The 18881-nt window shown below is 38.4% G+C and overlaps 1 protein-coding gene across 4 annotated transcripts in view; it reads left to right on the forward strand.

Moving 5' to 3' along the window:
* Positions 1–18881, forward strand: part of CSDE1 (cold shock domain containing E1) — a 41193-nt gene that overhangs the window by 13385 nt on the left and 8927 nt on the right. Inside the window, exons 3-15 of one of the 4 annotated variants that reach the window (XM_003481484.5) lie at positions 1251–1397; positions 3017–3215; positions 4667–4776; positions 5212–5304; positions 5922–6019; positions 9586–9667; positions 9984–10112; positions 10226–10351; positions 10973–11185; positions 13139–13279; positions 13365–13529; positions 17533–17640; positions 18640–18815. In XM_003481484.5, coding sequence (XP_003481532.2) covers positions 1260–1397; positions 3017–3215; positions 4667–4776; positions 5212–5304; positions 5922–6019; positions 9586–9667; positions 9984–10112; positions 10226–10351; positions 10973–11185; positions 13139–13279; positions 13365–13529; positions 17533–17640; positions 18640–18815 — 1778 coding nt within the window. In that variant the 5' untranslated portion in view covers positions 1251–1259. The remainder of the gene's footprint in view (positions 1–1250; positions 1398–3016; positions 3216–4666; positions 4777–5211; positions 5305–5921; positions 6020–9585; positions 9668–9983; positions 10113–10225; positions 10352–10972; positions 11186–13138; positions 13280–13364; positions 13530–17532; positions 17641–18639; positions 18816–18881) is intronic. The other 3 variants (XM_005655415.4, XM_005655416.4, XM_005655417.4) reach the window with 3 other exon arrangements.

Consider the following 18881-nt stretch of genomic DNA (forward strand, 5'->3'; position numbering starts at 1 on the left):
TGGTTCCATAGGTTGCTGCCGAGGCACGGGTTTGATCCCCGCTTCGGCCCAGTGGGTTAAGGATCTGGCATTGCTGCAGCTATGGCATAGGTTGTGGCTTGGATTTGATCCCTGGCCCAGGAACTTCCATATGCTGTGGGTGCAGCCAAAAAAGGGGAAAAAAATAGAAGCATCAGCTTCACATTCTCTGCTTGCGCTTGCTTCATTAGCATTATCATGGTTTTTTTTTTTTTTTTTTTTTTTTTTTTTTTCTCTCTTTCATGGCCGCATTCGCAGTAAATGGAAATTCCTGGGCCAGGGATTGAATCTGAGCCACAGCTGCAGCATCGCCTCGTCCTTTAACCCACTGTGTGTGGCAGCATATTGAACCCGAGCCACTGCAGTCAGATTTTTAACCCACTGCATCATAGTGGGAACTCTTTATTATTACCTTCTATCTAAAATTCTTCTGTTGAAAGCTTTTTTTCAATAGTTTGTCTATTGTGAGGGCAGTTTAGTTAAACCAGATAGCTAAACTTGTTTGCACCCTGAATTGGGGAAATGTCAACTCTAATATGCTGAAAGTGAGTAAACTAGTGAGGGCTTCCCTGTCAATCTCTTGTGTGGTTCTCCCCCTTAGTGATGTGATCTGACATACCACCTCAGCAAGGGCTCTCTTGTAAATACGCAATAACTAGAAAAGCTAGTGCTGAAGTTCTCATGTGGCACAGCAGGTTAAGGGTCCAACGTTGTCACTAGCTGCTTGTGTCGCTGCTTTAGCACAGGTTCAGTCCCTGGCCCAGAAAGTTACACATGCCGCAGGCAGGGGCAAAGAGAAAAAAAAGCTAATGTTTAGGCAAAACTAGGTAATCTAATTGTGATATTTTCTTCCGCACCCCATTGGATTATTCTGCGTGTACCCTACTTTAGGGAGACACGTGATTGAGAATATTGGGTTTTATGTAAAGTTGTGGGATATTGAGAAGAGGTTGGGCTGAATTGTCGCACTGTAGCAACCGCCAGAGTATTTTTGGCATTTTAATAGTTGTAACTTATGCAGTAGGGATTGGTTGAAAACTAAAAAATACATTTCAATGTGACCTTTTAGTGCTAATGCTGTAATTTATTTTGTCTATCAAAATCTGATTAAATAAGTTATGTTTTGCCAAAGTGGCCTAATGTTAAATCTTTGAAGATGTACAAATTGGCTGTCAAATGTGTGTTAAATTGTTATTAATTATAGTTACAAACATTGTGCTATGTTATCACAGCTGTTTGAGATGGAGAACGTTTTTACTGTGTCATCAGATCCTCATCCCCCTCCTGCAGCCCCTCCTTCACTTTCTTTACCTTTATCTTCATCTTCTACCTCATCTGGAACTAAAAAACAAAAGAGGACCCCCACCTATCAGAGATCTGTAAGTCAGGGAAGCAGCCATCCCAGCTTATTTTTCTTTGTGTTAAGAGCATGACTAAGAAGGGTCACTTGGTTTGATTGAAATACCCTGCAAACTTGCTTTCTAACTTTCCTAAGCATTTCCTTCACTGAATCTTGAAAGATTAAGTTTGATAGTTATAGGGTCTTGCTACTCAAAAGGGTGTCCAAGAATCAAAAGCCTTGGTATCACCTTGGGAGCTTGTTAGAAGTGGAGAATCTGAAACTCCTGTCCCCGCTGAAACAGATTGTGTGTTTTAACCAGATCACTAGGTAAATAAGCTTGAGAAGCCCTAGTTTAGAGTCAGTATGGTAGAGGTAGGCCTTTTTGGTTTAAATCTTCTATCATTTGACTTGGGCAAATCATTTAATCTTAGTGTCTCTTTCCTCATTGATAAAATGGGGAGAGTAATACTTTTTGTGGGCTTTTGTAAAATTTAAATGATAACATCTACCACAGAACACTGTCTAACATGAAAGAACTAGAACCTAACCACCTCTGCATGTGATGGCTTTGATTTGCATGATTTGGCTATTCCACACAACATTTACTCATAATTTGGGTTTATTTTTCTAGAATATCAGTCTTTTTTCCTAGTGAAAAAGTTTTTTATTAATGACCAATATCACACTTAAATGAAAATGCTTAAATCAAATTTTCAATGAAAGGGTCTAAAACAAGTTGTATAGATGTAGATATGTTGCTGTAGTAAGCCCAGCCTTTCCTAGGAGTTTTGTCCTATTTCATGCTTCATTTAAACAAAATACCCAGTGTGATAGATGATATCTAATGATTACATAGGTCCCACTGCATTGCATTTAAATAGCCCTTCTTTTCACTAGAGAATATTTTATTTTGCTTTATCTGATCATAGAAACAAATGACAGTATGTAGAGATTTCATCAGTGTCTGAAACAGTTGAAAAGACTTCTTTAATTGTACCTGTGAAGTGATTGAACATTTTTAGAATTGAAGAGCTGTTGTTGCCTGGCAGTTCTTAGAAATCTCTTGGTTTCTAATTCATTGTTTTAAATCGTCTTCCACTAAAGGACTTGAGCATGCGTAAGTTTTCTAGTTTGAAATAAGTATTGCCTAGAAGGTTTCTTCTATTAGTCTCTACTAACCTAAATAATTGGCCATCAATATGCATGGTTTACCACATAGTATCACAGGTTCTATTTACTTTCAAAATAGGTGTAATAAATTTAAGGGCATGTCCTGGTAGTTTTGAGTTTTCATCTCTTGAGTATTAGTTACCTTTGTTCTGATACTGTTGTCTTAGTAATTTAATGTAAAGGCAACTTTTACTTATGTAATTGCTTTATCTTAATATTTAAACTCCAGAAGTTCTGTTTGTCTGGTATGTGAAAAGTTTACCATAAATTGGGGCAGTTACCCATAGTAATATGAATCACTTCCTCTGAAATGTTTTATTAGCTAAATTATTTCATTATTAAAAGCTGATAATCTTCCCTTTACCTATTTTACCTTTATTTTCTTTGCCTTTTAATATTAAAAATTCAGTGATTTGTTACTCAGAACATCCTTTGGAGATAATATACAGATCTGTACATATTGAGTTCTTTTTCTTTTTAAAACAGATGAGCTTTGATCCAAACCTTCTCCACAACAATGGACATAATGGGTACCCCAATGGTACTTCAGCAGCACTGCGTGAAACTGGGGTTATTGAAAAACTGCTAACCTCTTATGGATTTATTCAGTGTTCAGAACGTCAAGCTAGACTTTTCTTCCACTGTTCGCAGTATAATGGCAACCTGCAGGACTTAAAAGTAGGAGGTAATCTGTCGGTTATCCTTTCAATAAAACTAATCACAAATTTCTCTTGCATATCAACTTACTCATGAGAGTGTTATAATTTTGGCGTTTTAATTGTACCAATTACTGAAGTTTGTACAACTAGCAGAATCCTGATGTCTTCTGTGGAGGTCTGTTTGAGGGATGAAAGAGTAATTGACTGAAAGATATCTCTGAATATTTTTTAAATAGACACTTCTTAGATTTGTTATTCCCCCCAGTTATGACTATTTAGGTATATATTAGATTTTAAGCCAGTGAAAATATTAAACTTTAATAATGTTAAATACTTTGCCAGGTACTAGTTTGGGTAGTACCTGCAAAAAATAACTTAAATATCACCACTTGGACTGTATAGAAATTCATTTTGGTTGACACCATGGAAATAATTTCACATGGAAAATGTATGGCTTATTAAAGGACTAAAGTTATAAAGTCTCAATGTGTATTTTTAAAAATACCTTTGAGGGAAGTTCCTATTGCAGCGCAGCAAAAACAATCCGACTAGCATCCATGAGGATGTGGGTTCTATCCCTGGCCTCGTTCAGTGGATCAGGGATTCAGTGTTGCTCTGGCTGTGGTGTAGGCCAGCAGCTGTAGCTCTGATTGGACCCATAGCCTGGGAACTGCTATATTCTGTGGGTTTGGGCCTAAAAAGCAAAAAAAAAAAAAAAAAAAAAACTTTGAGAAAAAGAACAATAGTTAATGTGAATATTTGGCGAGCCAAATATTCTAAACTGTAAGAATGGCTATTTTGGTTAAGCCTTAATTTACAGATAAAGATGGTAGAATATAGAGGGATTTTAGTGGGGATAAAGCTGAACGAATCTCATTACATTGCATCATTTTCATTATGTATAATTATCATGAAAACAAAGACTAAGATATAGCTATCGCAGTGGTTCTGAAACATTAGTGTGTATCAGAATTACCTACAAGGCTTGTTAAAACGAAGATTGCTTTATCTGATGCCCAGAGTTTGTTTTTGAGTAGGTCGGAATGGGATCTGGAAATTTGCATTTCTGCTATGCTCCAGGCAATGTTGCTGCTGGTAGTGGTCCAGGGACCACACTTTGAAAATCACTGGTCTGGAGTTCCCGTCGTGACTCAGCGGTAACGAACCCGACTGGTATCCATCGGGACGCGGGTTCGATCCCTTTCCTCTCTGTGAGCTGTGGTGTAGGTCGAAAACGCGGCTAGGATCCCACGTTGCTATGGCTGTGGCGTAGGCCAGCAGCTACAGCTCCAATTTGACCCCTAGCCTGGGACCTTCTATATGTCGTGGGTGCGGCCCTAAAATAAAAAATAAAAACTAAAAAAGGAAGAAAATCATTGGTCTAAGGAAACTCAAAGGCTGTATTAAGTTTAGCTTGAAAGTGAGATGCCATTTTGCCAAAATTAATCCAACAAACACAACACTCTCTTTTTTTTAGATGATGTTGAATTTGAAGTATCATCTGACCGTAGGACTGGGAAACCCATTGCTGTTAAACTGGTGAAGATAAAGCAGGAAATCCTCCCTGAAGAACGAATTAATGGACAAGTTAGTGACTTTGATATTTTATGTTTTCTTAGGGCCCTGCATTTGCATATCTTTCACATTAGAAAAGGAAGATTCTCCCCATCTCCTCAGTTTGCACGCAAGAAAGCTATAGTATATACAGTATATTAAAGCTATAGTATATTAAAATACTATAGTATAGTATTTTAAAATTATATCAGAAGCACTGGCATTTCTTGACCTGAAATAAAAATATGGTCAAGACTCAATTTGGGTTTTTACATATAACCCTGAGTCTATACTTACAGTCAATTAATGTTCTGTAAGTTGGAAACTTGGCAGCATGACATCCTCTTGTGGATCATATTAAAATGCATCCCTATGTATAGTAGAGAGGATATTAAAATTCAGTTTATATTGCACAGTGCTGCTCCTGAAATGATTAGCAATGGAAATTTTTTTTTTTTTGACTGGTAGGTTGTGTGCGCTGTTCCTCACAACTTAGAGAGTAAATCTCCAGCTGCCCCGGGTCAGAGTCCAACAGGGAGTGTATGCTACGAACGTAATGGGGTAAACTTGTGTATTTTTCTTAAACCTTTGCCTGATCCACCATGTGATCTATAAGCGTACTTTAAAATTCAAAATAGAAAACGTAAGCTGCAGTTGATAAAAATCAGTTTTAAATTTGGTTTTGAAGAAGCGTTGAGTGCAGCATAATCAAATTTAAAAAGAAAAAAATCCATAGGACTTCCAAGTGGTTTAGTTTGCCCAAGTGTGACCTTAGTTAGAACATTAAGGTAAAATGCTTCTTTTACTCACTTTTTTGGGGGTTGTGGGAGGGGATCTTTTTTCTGGTTTCTTTTAAGCACTAACTCCAGCTTTTTTGTTTGGAATGCCTTATATAAAAATTGTTTTTTTGAAATATAACTAGCCTTTGGGCAAATGCTTCCACGTGTCTAAACTTTTTGAAGTTGGATTGCTACTCAGCTGTGGACTCGCAGAAGTCATCAGCACCATGGAGGGGAAGTGTGTATTTATATGAATAAACTATGTACTTGTCAAAAGGCATTTAATTTTTAAAAATCTGGCTTAAAATGCCAGTTTAAGAAATATTTAACGAAGTAAATCACAGTATACAGTGAACATGCATCCTGCCAGTATAGTAATAATAACTTGTTAATTCACAGGAAGTGTTTTATCTGACTTACACCCCTGAAGATGTCGAAGGGAATGTTCAGCTGGAAACTGGAGATAAGATAAACTTTGTAATTGATAACAATAAACAGTAAGTTCTTTTTTTCCACCTAAATGATTTTTTTTTTCTTTTTGAAGTAGGAAATTTGGGGCACATTAAAAACCAGACCTGTAAATCTGGATAATTTTCATGATCTTTTAAACTTTTTATTCATCAGCTAAGCATTTGAGGGTCAGTTCTATGACAGGCACTGTAGGGTGTCCGAAATAAGAAGATAAAGAGAGTTCGCTGGTAGCCTGGCACGTTAAGGATCTGACATTGTCAGTGTTGTGGCATGGCTTTGATCTGTGGTCTGGAAACTTCTGGATGCAGTGGATGTGGCCAAAAAAAAAAAAGAAATAGGTAGATAATTAAAACATAAATTATGTTCTAATTAAAACATTAAAATAGTTCCAGAGCTTTCAAGGGGCTGGTCTAGAGCTCAGAAAGGGTTTTTCCAAAGCATCAGTGCTTGAAGTAAGTTTTGAGATGAGGACTCATTAGGGAGATAAGGAAAACCTTTTGGGTAGAGGAGGTATCATTTGGGAGAAGTAGCCAAAAGTTTGAGTTGTTTGAATTGACTGTATCATAGAAAGATGAAATTTGAACTTTACTCATTAGTCATAGCAGTTTTTGAAGGATTTTAAATGGGGGGGTATATGGTTGGTTTTAATTGTTGGAAGTGGTGGAGATAGGGTAGGCTTTTGGAGAGTAGGGATGCTGTAGGCTAGAGGCAGTGATACGAGAGTTAATATGAAAGATGAGGGACTAATATAGATAGGCCATGAGTGTTTTGATGTAGAAGGTAGGTCATCTTGAGAAGTTTTTTAACTTTTTTTTTTTGCTTTTTAAGGCCACTCTTGTGGCGTATGCAAGTTCCCACGCTAGGAGTCGAATCAAAGCTACAGCTGCTGGCCTACACCTCAGCTCACGGCAACACCAGACCCTTAACCCACTGAGCAAGGCCAGGCATCAAACCGGCGTTCTCATGGATCCTAGTCCAGTTCAGTAATTGCTGAGCCACCAAAAGGGAACTCCACAGAAGTTGTTTTTGGTTTTGGGGTTTTTTTGTTTGTTTGTTTGTTTGTTTGTTTTTTTTTGTCTTTTTAGGGCCACATCTGAGCCATATGGAGGTTCCCAGGCTAGGAGTCGAATTGGAGCTTTCGCTACCAACCTACACCACAGCAACGCCAGATCCTTTACCCCCACTGAGTGAGGCCAGGGATTGAACCTGTGTCTTAATGGATGCTGGTCAGATTCTTAGAAGTGTGTACTGGAACTAAGGTATTGGGAGTCCCAAGTGCCATTTTTCTGGCTTTAGCTACTGGATAGATGATACTGTTAACTGGAGTAAGGAAAGTCCAGAAATAATTAATACATAACAAAGTATTAAGAGGGGGAGAAGAATTGTCCTTATTTTGGCATTTTGGATTTGAGGTGTCTGAAGACCTTGAATATGTAGCTCCATGTCTGTATAGGCTAGTGATGGGCAGGAAATAGAGCTGTTGAATTCATTGGCATAAGCAGTTAGGGAAAATGTAGTTAAGAAAGCCCCAGCATAATTATTTTACTTTGGAGCCAGAGAGTCAGATACAAGTAGGGAAGAAAGTTAAAAATAGAAAGCTGGAGAAAGTGTTAGGAATGGACTCTCGTTGGCAGTATAGGAAAGTCCCAAGAGTATGTGCAGAATTGTTAACTTTGAACCTTACCTCTTGTAAGACTAGAAGGAATCTGCTTGTTGTAGGTATGGATAGTACTAGTCTGAGGCCAAATTTAATCTCAGGTAGAAAATAAGGGAAAAGGGCTTGAGTTTGAGGGAGTGGGGAGCCAGTGAAAGGGCTTTATTTAACCTTTAGTAAGTTTTGTTTTTTTGTCTTTTTGCCTTTTCTGGGGCCGCTCCCATGGCATATGGGGGTTCCCAGGCTAGGGGTCTAATCATAGCTGTGGCTGCTGGCCTACACCACAGCCGCAGCAATGCAGGATCCGAGCCATGTCCGCGACCTACACCACAGCTCACGGCAATGCCAGATCTTTAACCCACTGAGCAAGGGCAGGGATCGAACCTGCAACGTCATGGTTCCTAGTCAGATTCATTAACCACTGAGCCATGATGGGAACTTCATAACCTTTGTTAAGTTCTTGAATGTGCTAAGCACTACTATATTTTATGTACAGTTGTTAATTCTCAGAACAGCCTCACTTGAGATAAGTTTCTTCATCTGTAAAATGAGCTTTGTTGTCATAAAGTAACTTGCCTAAAGTCATACAGCTTTTAAACTGACATTGGAATGCCAGTCTGGCTCTACATAAAGCCTTTTCACTGTAGTAAGTTGCAAAAGCAAGTAGGATTTTTTTCTAGTATCTTTGTTGGTCTGTTAAGTTTTTTTTTTGTTTTTTTTTTTTTTTTTTTTTTTGTCTTTTTGCCATTTCTTGGGCCGCTCCCGCGGCACATGGAGGTTCCCAGGCTAGGGGTCAAATCGGAGCTGTAGCTGCCAGCCTACGCCAGAGCCACAGCAACACAGGATCCGAGCCGCGTCTGCGACCTACACCACAGCTCACGGCAACGCCGGATCGTTAACCCACTGAGCAAGGGCAGGGATCAAACCTGCAACCTCATGGTTCCTAGTCAGATTCGTTAACCACTGCTCCACGACGGGAACTCCTGGTCTGTTAAGTTTTTGAAGTAAAAAGAACAGTTGGGCTAAAATTTGTCCATAAAGAATTAAGGAAAGTAATTGCTTGGTCTGTAGATATTGAAAACAACTACACCAACAAATACTATTACATCTTATATATACTGTCCGTACCATCTTTAAAGCAGAATCAGATTTACATTGCTGCTGCTGAAGGATGGGGACATATAGTAACATGTGATGTATCTGTTTTCACTGGAAGTGAGTATCATTCTTTTTCAAAGTATAGCAAATTTCTCACTGTTGATTCATATTTCTTTTATGGCTATTTAATCAGAAGTAATTGATGGGATAGCTACTAGATTTAGCATTCAATGCAGACAGGACCATTTGTTATTTACTTCTGTATCCCCCATACCTTTGTTCAGAGCACATAGTTCCTGTTCAATGTTTGTTCAACTTAGCATTCCCTATCTTTGGTTGCAACCAGTTCATGACCTTATTTTAATAGTCCAAGAGAACAATTTACATGTATGTGTGCCCGATTTAAAAGACTAGGGAGGGTCTTTCTGTCTCAGCGCAGCGGAAACGAATCCAACTAGGAACCATGAGGTTTCGGGTTCGATCCCTGGCCTTGCTCAGTGGGTTAAGGCTCCAGCGTTGCCGTGAGCTGTGGTGTAGGCTGGCAGCTAAAGCTCTGATATGACCCCTAGCGTGGGAACCTCCATATGTCGTGGGTGCAGCCCTCAAAAGACAAAAAAAAAAAAAGGCCAGGGAGTTTGAGCAGTAAGTCTTTTGAATAAGGAATCATATGAAAAGAATTATGTATTATAAGCTTTATATTCGCTCTTAGTGATGATATAAAGTTCTCGAGGCCTCAGAAAACTTGTTTATTGTTTCTCTAAACTCAGATCTAACCAAGCCATTTTGTTTTTCATCCCTGTTTGGTCCCCACCATCCCCATCCCATTATTTTTTTTTCCAGTACTGGTGCTGTAAGTGCTCGTAATATTATGCTGTTGAAAAAGAAACAAGCCCGTTGTCAGGGAGTAGTTTGTGCCATGAAGGTAAGTGTTATCAAATTTGAGAAACTTGAGTTTTTTTCTTTGACTGCTTATACTTCAGATCCAAGTCTTTTCTTTTTCTTCTTTGTCTTCTTTTTAAACATATTTCATTAACTTCAAAGGTAATCTTAAGATTTTTTGGTTACTAATTATATTCTTTAAAATGGGCCATCAATGGTATTAATGTTAGACTTTACCCCTTTTTCCACTGTAGTAGTGTTTTATGAAAAGGCTTATTGATTGTAAATGGTAATCATAAGTGTGCAAGTTGAATAGTACATAATATTTTTGCTGTTTCTTCATGCTTGTTTCGCTTTAGGAGGCGTTTGGCTTTATTGAAAGAGGTGATGTTGTAAAGGAGATATTCTTTCACTATAGTGAATTTAAGGGTGACTTAGAAACCTTACAACCTGGAGATGACGTGGAATTCACAATCAAGGACAGAAATGTAAGAGTTGACTAACTGGCTCTTTGGTCTTCTTTTAAGGTCAATAATGAGTTAAAATTTGAGGAAACAGTTAAAATGACATCCCTCTTCCCACTAAACTCTTTTTGATTTAGGGTAAAGAAGTTGCAACAGATGTCAGACTCTTGCCTCAAGGAACAGTCATTTTTGAAGATATTAGCATTGAACATTTTGAAGGAACTGTAACCAAAGTTATCCCAAAAGTACCCAGTAAAAACCAGGTGAATAATTTTTTTGCTTTGTTTTGTTTCCTTCAGAAGAATCATCTTTTGCCTCATTAGTAATAGAATAATATGGTGGTTACGGTGTACAGAATTTGTATTGCATTCAAGTAATATAATTTTGTGATTATAGAACATATATTTCCTAATATGTATGTTTAAATAAGAAACCATTGATATATCCATGAATATGCTTTTCTTTCTTTTTTTTAAAACTGGATGATACAGAGAAAGGGACAAAAGAAAAAATGCTGGTTGGACTGGAAAAAAAAATAGTTCGAGTGTATATTTCCCAGTTTTGATTTTTCAGAGGGAAGGAGATGAAACCAGTGGTATCATTGCTAAGGAAATGTAAAGCATAAAATACTGAAGTTCTTTTTCTTAAATAAAATCTCTCAGTATCAGAGTGCAGGATTGTAACTTCAGTATTGTGGTTTATGATTGTGTCATGTGACCATAGAACACCAGGCTTTCACATTGGACTTATGTTATCAACACCTTTTTTTTTTTAGGGGATTATATATTATAAATAACGTGGGTTTGCTATGTGTTCTTCTTGTTTGACTTAAAACTAGGAAGGATGAGAAATCTCCAGCTAAAATAGTTTTTCCTTCTCATCAGAATGACCCATTGCCAGGACGCATCAAAGTTGATTTTGTGATTCCTAAAGAACTTCCCTTTGGAGACAAAGATACAAAATCCAAGGTGACCCTGCTGGAAGGTGACCATGTTAGGTTTAATATTTCAACAGACCGTCGTGACAAATTAGAACGAGCAACCAACATAGAAGTTCTATCAAATACATTTCAGTTCACTAATGAAGCCAGAGAAATGGTAAATATTGGTTATTATTAGATACGTATTCAGTGTAAGGGGCAGGCAGGGCAATGTTATATTCAAGTTCGTAATATGGTATTGAAAATTCTTGAGTTATGACAGTATTGGGTAATTACCTCATGAAGGTGATAAGAATACAGACATTTGAGTCAAATCTGGGTTTGACTCCTAGCTCTGCTAGATGTCTTGAAATGGATGAGAAAAGGTGTTTTGTATTGTTTTGTTTTTTTGTCTTTTCTAGGGCCGCTTCCCGTGGCATTTGGAGGTTCCCAGGCGAGGGGTCCAATCAGAGCTGTAGCTGCTGGCTGACACCAGAGCCACAGCAACTCGGGATCTGAGCCTCGTCTGCAACCCACACCACAGCTCATGGCAACGCTGGATCCTCAACCCACTGAGCAAGGCCAGGGATCGAACCCAAAACCCCATGGTTCCCAGTCGGATTCATTAACCACTGTGCCACAACGGGAACTCCAAGAAAAGATTTTATTTTGAATGAAGAGCTAGAGAGGATGATTTCTAAGGCCTTTTGAGAGTCAGTAATTCTCTGGCCATTAAATCTGAAGACTAGAAAAATTTAAGTGCATTACTGTAGAAAGTAGGTTTTCCATAAGATGTTTAGGTTCCATAAGATGTTTAGTAAACACTAGATTAAACGAAGTTAAGTAGTCTTTGTTACTTTTATTTTTGCAGCAGGAGTTTGCAAATCCTTTTTAATGGATATATGTCCAGAAGTGACAGATGGGGAATTGTTGCCCAAAAATATTTTACAACTTCAGTTTTCATGAATTAACATTATCAGTTCTGTTAGGGATCATAACATCTACAGTATATCTCGGTGTTAATAGAACTGTATACATTCAATGATAATTTAAGTTTCTTGAGACTTTTTTTTTTTTTTTTTTTTTTTTTTTTTTTTTTTTTTTTGGTCTTTTTAGGGCTACACCCATGGCATATGGAGGTTCCCAGGCTAGGGATCTAATTGGAGCTGTAGCCACTGACATAAGTCACAGTCACAGCCATGCCTGATCTGAGCCATGTCTGCAACCTATACCACAGCTCATGGCAATGCTGGATCCTTAACCCACTGAACAAGGCCAGGGATGGAACCTGCATCCTTGTGGATGCTAGCCAGGTTCATTAACCACTGAGCCATGAAGGGAACTCCTAAATACATTGTTGAATAGCTTGGCTGCTGTAGAATTTAGCAAGAATTAAATGTTAGGATATTATTTAGGCTGTATTCAAAACTGATTATAGAATAATCATCTCTGTAATGTGTAAATATGTCATGAGTAGATTATTGGTGAGTTACCAATTGCCAGTTACTCTGAATATAATGCCCTCACAAAGCTAATAATTTGGAAAGAAGGGGAAAACATGAGTATAGGATTGCCTTTTTTTTTTTTTCCCAGACCTAAATCTTAAGTCCTTCTGTGCCTTAGCTCACAGATTTTTGAGGTAGAAACTAAAGAGTTGGCTTTAGTAGACTTTTGAAGTATTTGGAGCATTGTCCTGTAGATTTTTAATTTCTGGAAGTTACACTATCATAAAGCTTGGGTCTTATTTGGAATCCTGGTTTCTTCCACATAATGTGTGAATTGCTTAACTTCTCTCAACCTTGGTTTCCTCATCTTGCATATTGGTGTTTTTCACAAAATTGAGAATTAAGTGGAATATGTTGTGTGCATATGTTAACTTCAGAAATGGTAACTTTTTCTAGAATATATTGGCCAAGAAAATAGCATCTGGGAAGTCTCACACTGCCACTTTAGAGGTTAATTTACAAAATTGACGGGTTTTTATTTAAATTGAACATTTTAAATATGGGTACGATATTTGGCTATTTAATACAGAAAATTCTTTTTGAATTTAACTTGACAGTGCCGCCAAGCTACAGTATTGTTGTCTTAACAATCTTAACGGCTAGTGAAAGTATTATTTTGATTTCAGGGTGTAATTGCTGCCATGAGAGATGGTTTTGGTTTCATCAAGTGTGTGGATCGTGATGCTCGTATGTTCTTCCACTTCAGTGAAATTCTGGATGGGAACCAGCTCCATATTGCAGATGAAGTAGAGTTTACTGTGGTTCCTGTGAGTAGTTTTTGAGACAAGTATTGGAGATTTTCTTGATGCTTCCTTTTTCAGTTTGAAGTTAACTTGTGTTTATCATTTGTAGGATATGCTCTCTGCCCAAAGAAATCATGCTATTAGGATTAAAAAGCTTCCCAAGGGCACGGTTTCATTCCACTCTCATTCAGATCATCGTTTTCTGGGCACTGTAGAAAAAGAAGCCACTTTTTCCAATCCTAAAACCACTAGCCCAAATAAAGGCAAAGAAAAGGTAAGTTTTATAGTTCTCACTGTGACAGAGAAGGTTAAGAATCCAACTGCAATGGCTCAGGTGCTGCTGAGGCACGGACTTGTCCTCTGGCCTGGCCCAGTGGGTTAAAGGTGTGGCATAGGTTTTAGCTGTGGCTAGGATTCAGTCCCTGGCCTGGGAACTTCCATATGTAGTGGGTACAGCCATTTTAAAAAAAGGTTAAGTTTTTTGTTTGTTTTATTTTGTTTTGTTTCTGTCTTTTTTTTTTTAAGGGCCACACCGGCATATGGAGGTTCCGAGGCTGGGGGTCAAATTGAAGCTACAGCTGCTAGCCAACACCAGATCTGAGCTGCATCTGCAACCTACACCACAGCTCATGAAAACGCTGGATCGTTAACCCACTGAGCAAGGCCAGGGATTGAACCTGCAACGTCTCGGTTCCTAGTCGGATTCTTTTCCGCTGCACCACGTCAGGAACTCCTCAGCATTATTAACATTTTGAGCTGGATAATTCTTTGGGTGAGGCAGAGAGGGGAGCTGGTCTGTGCATTTGTGGATGGTTAGCAGCATTTCTGGCCTTAACCCACTGGAGGCCAATATCTCTTCTCTTCCTCCTGTGTGACGCCAAACATGACTCCAGAATCTGGCAAATGTCCTCAAATCACCCCTGGTTTAGAACTGCTCATCTAAAATGATAGTACTTGTCATCCAAGCAATTTAAATGAAATTTGGTAGACTTAGTTCACACATTTGAACTCCATCTGTTGAAAAATCCACTGAATAAAAATCCTAAATGTAAAGCTGTCTAAGACGGCTTCTGCTCTTAAGTTTTAACGAATTAAGACTTGTTTAGAAACAGGTAATTCATACAGTTTTAAGTGCTGCTTAAAAGGTCAGTGAGAGAGCTCTGACAAAAATTCTAAACTCGCAGGATCTGGTATGGTTTCACTAAGACATTGACATTTAATAGGTGGAGATTAATGAAGAAAGGATTTTCCTCACAGAATAGAGGTATAGATTAGAAAAATTCAGTTTCTTTTTAGAGCACTAAGTAGTTTGACAGATAGGGTGGTTGGTTTTGTTTTTGTTTTCCTTTTGACAGAGCTGAACAAGGGAAATAAAGATTAAAAAATGAGGATACATCTAGATTGAAAAAGTGTGGATTGCTACTCTTATTAAAGAGTTTAGACCTTGTTTTGTACTCAGAAAAAGATTTCTGTTGGAAAATTACATCGATATATACTTGGAGGCAGATAATGGCAATAGCTTGACCCTTAGGTTGGGGTGGAGAAAGCCAAAAAGATGAACAGGCTTTATAGGAAATTATTCAATAGTTTAGATACTCCTTGAACTAGGGACAGAGATAATGGATGTAGAGAAGAGACGATACATGGGTAATAATAGGAAAGGAATGTAAATTTAGAAATAACTACTTAAGAGCCAGAAAGAGCAAAGATAGCATCTTGCTTACTGCTTATTTTGTAGCTTGGAAATGTTGGAGTTCAGTTTTTAAACTTAAAAAATGATTATTTCCTGTTTTGTTTTGAAATTTCCCTCAGGAGTTTCCTTTGTGCTTTAGCAGTAATGAACCCGGACTAGTATCTGTGAGGATGTGGGTTCAATCCCTGGCCTTGCTCAGTGGGTTACAGGTCTAGCATTGCTGTGAGCTGCTGTATAGGTTACAGACATGACTTGGAACTGGTGTTGCTGTGGCTGTGGTGTAGGCTGGCAGCTGCACCTACTATTCAACCCCTATCCTAGGAACATCCATATATGCCACACATGTGGCCCTAAAAAGCAAAAAAAAAAAAAAAAAAAAAAAAAAAATCTTTCATAGTGCCTAGTCCCTATAGGAAGAATATTACAAGTGGCAGGTGATGTTATTAAAGAATATTCAGTGGGGGCTTATTAATGACCTTTAACTCTTTGAATGCCTTTCTTCCCAAATGTTTCTGGCAAAGCTGTCTTGATCAAGAGAGCTCTTGAGCTAGAGATGTTTCCTGCTCTCTTCTTAGGCCAGTACTGTACTTAAGTTCTGTCATTGTGGTTATTGCAATGGGTTGCACTTACTAGCTTTATGAATCTAGCTCCTCTGCTAATTGAGTTCTTTAATGACCAAGATTTGTCTTATCTCTACTTAATCGTTGGTGTATAGTATGTATATTGTCAGATATTGAAGTAAATGGGTGGAAAGAGTTGGGACTAAATAATGAACACTGAGGGACTTCCCATTGTGACTCATAGGTTTCAGAACCTGACATAGTGTGCATGAGGATGCAGATTCAATCCCTGGCTTAAGGGTCCGGCATTATCACAAACTGCAGTATAGGTTGAAATGCAGCTTGGATCCCTCGTTGCCATGGCTGTGGCATAGGCCTGCAGCTGCAGCTTCAACTCATCCCCTATCCCAGGAATTTCCGAGTGCTGCAGGTGCAGCCATAAGGAGAAAAAAAATGAGTGCTGAGATGTTGAGTCTGACTTGCAAAAGAGTTGATGCCATTAGAGGTAGAATTCATTGATGACGTCAGTCTTCACTTAACCCAAGTCCAATTCTTGGCATCATTTTTTACTGGCTATATAGCCTCAGTCAAGTTTATTTTAACCTCCTAATACTTTATTCATTTATAAAATGAGGGATAAAGGAGTTTATATTGTGGCTCAGCAGGTTAAGAACCCAACCAATATTCATGAGGATGTAGGTTTGATCCCTGGCTTTGCTCAGCAGGTTAAGAATCCCACATTGCCATGGCTCTGGTATAGGCCAGCAGCTCCGATTTGACCCCTAGCTTGGCAACTTCCATATGCCACAGGTGCTGCCATGAAAGGAAAATAAAATAAGGGATACAAACCAGCTATGGAAATGGCTTTGTCGTAGCATTAAATTTGATGAATACAAAGTACTTATTTTAATGATTGGTACATTGTAAATGTTCAGTACATATATAGCAGTTAACAGTATAAATGGCATAAGGGTGGGAATTGGGTTTGTTTTTTAAAGCTTGTTCATATTTATTTATTTATTTAATCTTTTTAGGGCCTCACCCATGGCATATGGATGTTCCCAGGCTAGGGGTCAAATTGGGGCTATAGCTGCTGGCCTACACCACAGCCAGCTATCCAGGCTTCTCTAAAATATGTATTAGAGTGATCCAAGCCATGTCTGTGACCTACACCGCAGCTCAGGACAACGCCAGGTCCTTTAACCCACTGAGCAAGGCCAGGAATTGAACCTGTGTCCTCGTGGATCCTAGTGGGGTCCGTTACTGCTGAGCCATGACGGGAACTCTCTGGTTTTTAATATGTAAAAGTTGGTAATGAGTTTTGGAGCATTGGAAATAGTCGAAGTTATAGTAGGCATATAGGCATTAAACCTCATAGAAATGATAGTTGAAACCATAGAAACAATGTGATTTATTTAGTTGCTCTACATCATCGTTACTGTGTTTCTGTATGAAAAGCCTGAAAAGGTAATCTTTTCGTATTGACAGTGATTTAGTGGAAACATTAGTATATCATAACTTAATTATATGTTTGAACATTACATGCTCTGAATTGTGCTAGATACTGTACCAAATTAAATTCCCACTCATTGGTAGATATATTGACATAATATTATGTACAAAAAAACTGCAAAGTACGGTGGGAGATTCAAAACAGGCAATTCAGAAGCTTCTTAGCCTGTGTAAATTTCCGACTGGTTGAAAATACATCCCCAGTTTGATTTCTGACTGGGTATGAAAAGTATAGAATAGGCACGCCTTGTCAGTAAGCACTCCCTCAGCAACAATAAAATTAAGACTAAAAGACCGAATTGCAGTAGTTTGAGTTATCCCTTGGTTAAGACAAGACCATCTTTTATTTATACAAAAAGCACGTATTTTAGAGACGCTTGGGTAGGAAATGTCTACAGCTGTGCCAGTTTTTTGGCTCAGAGGTCTGTAATAAGTGTAATTGTGCTTACACTGTTTTTTTGTTTTTGTTCTTCATTCCTTTCACTGTTTTCTGACTGTATCTCTTTCTTTAGGAAGCCGAGGATGGTGTAATTGCTTATGATGATTGTGGGGTGAAGTTGACTATTGCTTTTCAAGCCAAGGATGTGGAAGGATCTACTTCTCCTCAAATAGGAGACAAGGCAAGATAACTCTTTATTTGGGAAAAGTGGGAGGGTTAAAAGTTATCATCTTACTCATAAATCCTACAAAATGGTTTCTTTAAAGTTTTGCTAAAATTCTTTTGGGCTTAGCAAGTTTAATAAATTAACATCCTAGAGTTCCACTGTGGTGTAACAGGATCAGCAGTGTTTCTGCAGCCCCAGGATGCAGGTTTGATCCCTAGCCTGGCACAGTGGGTTAAAGGATCTGGTCTTGCCACACTTACAGCATGGGTCACAGCTGTCTTAGATCTGATCCTTGGTCCAAGAACCCATATGCTGTGGGGTGGCCCCCCAAAAAGAACATCCTATTTAAAAGCAGCTTATTCAATTAGACAGGGTCTAGCAAGCTTTTTGAGGAGTTAGTACTTAAATGTTAGATATGCCGAAGGCAGCTACCTCAGATAAAATTAATAATATTGGTAAGAAAGTTAAAACAGGGAGTTCCTGTCTGTGGATTAGCGGAAATGAGTCTGACTGGTATCCATGAGGATTCGGGTTTGATCCCTGGCTTCGCTCAGTGGGCTAAGGATCCAGCATCGCCATGAGCTGTGGTGTAGATCACAGCTTGGCTCTCGCTTTGCTGTAGCTGTGGTGTGGGCCGTCAGGCATAGCTCTGATTTGACCCCTAGCCTAGAAACTTCCATTTGCTTCGGTTGCAGCCCTAAAAAGCAAAAAAAAAAAGTTAAAACAGTCATTGAAACATTATCAAAGTAATAGCATTACATTGCTATTCATTTTTATCATACTTGGTATGTTTGATTTTCCAATTGATCTTGAGAGAAATGAAGAATTTATAAGGAATACACCCTGGAATGCAAGACTTGATCCTTGTGAAAAATGGAATGAGGAATAGAAGTGCTAATTTTTGTAAAAAATTTCTTCCAGATACTTTGAGTGGAAAGCAAGGTCTTGGGGAGTTGTAGGTCAGTTAGACCTTGGTGTTTAAGTGGCATTAATGAGCACCTTTATTTTTCTCAGGTTGAATTCAGTATTAGTGACAAACAGAGGCCTGGACAGCAGATTGCAACTTGTGTACGACTCTTAGGTCGTAATTCCAACTCCAAGAGGCTCTTGGGTTATGTGGCAACTCTGAAGGATAATTTTGGATTTATTGAAACAGCCAATCATGATAAGGAAATCTTTTTCCATTACAGGTGAGGAATGCCTTTTAGGAACTTAGAGCTTACAATCCATTCTTTGGAGTCAAAAACATTGGTTTT

The sequence above is a fragment of the Sus scrofa genome, chromosome 4 (genome assembly GCF_054392235.1).
Source record: "Sus scrofa isolate SSC_HxYL_T2T_F1_AM1 chromosome 4, Sscrofa_HxYL_maternal_Yorkshire_Landrace_v2.0, whole genome shotgun sequence".
Lineage (NCBI taxonomy): Eukaryota > Metazoa > Chordata > Mammalia > Artiodactyla > Suidae > Sus > Sus scrofa.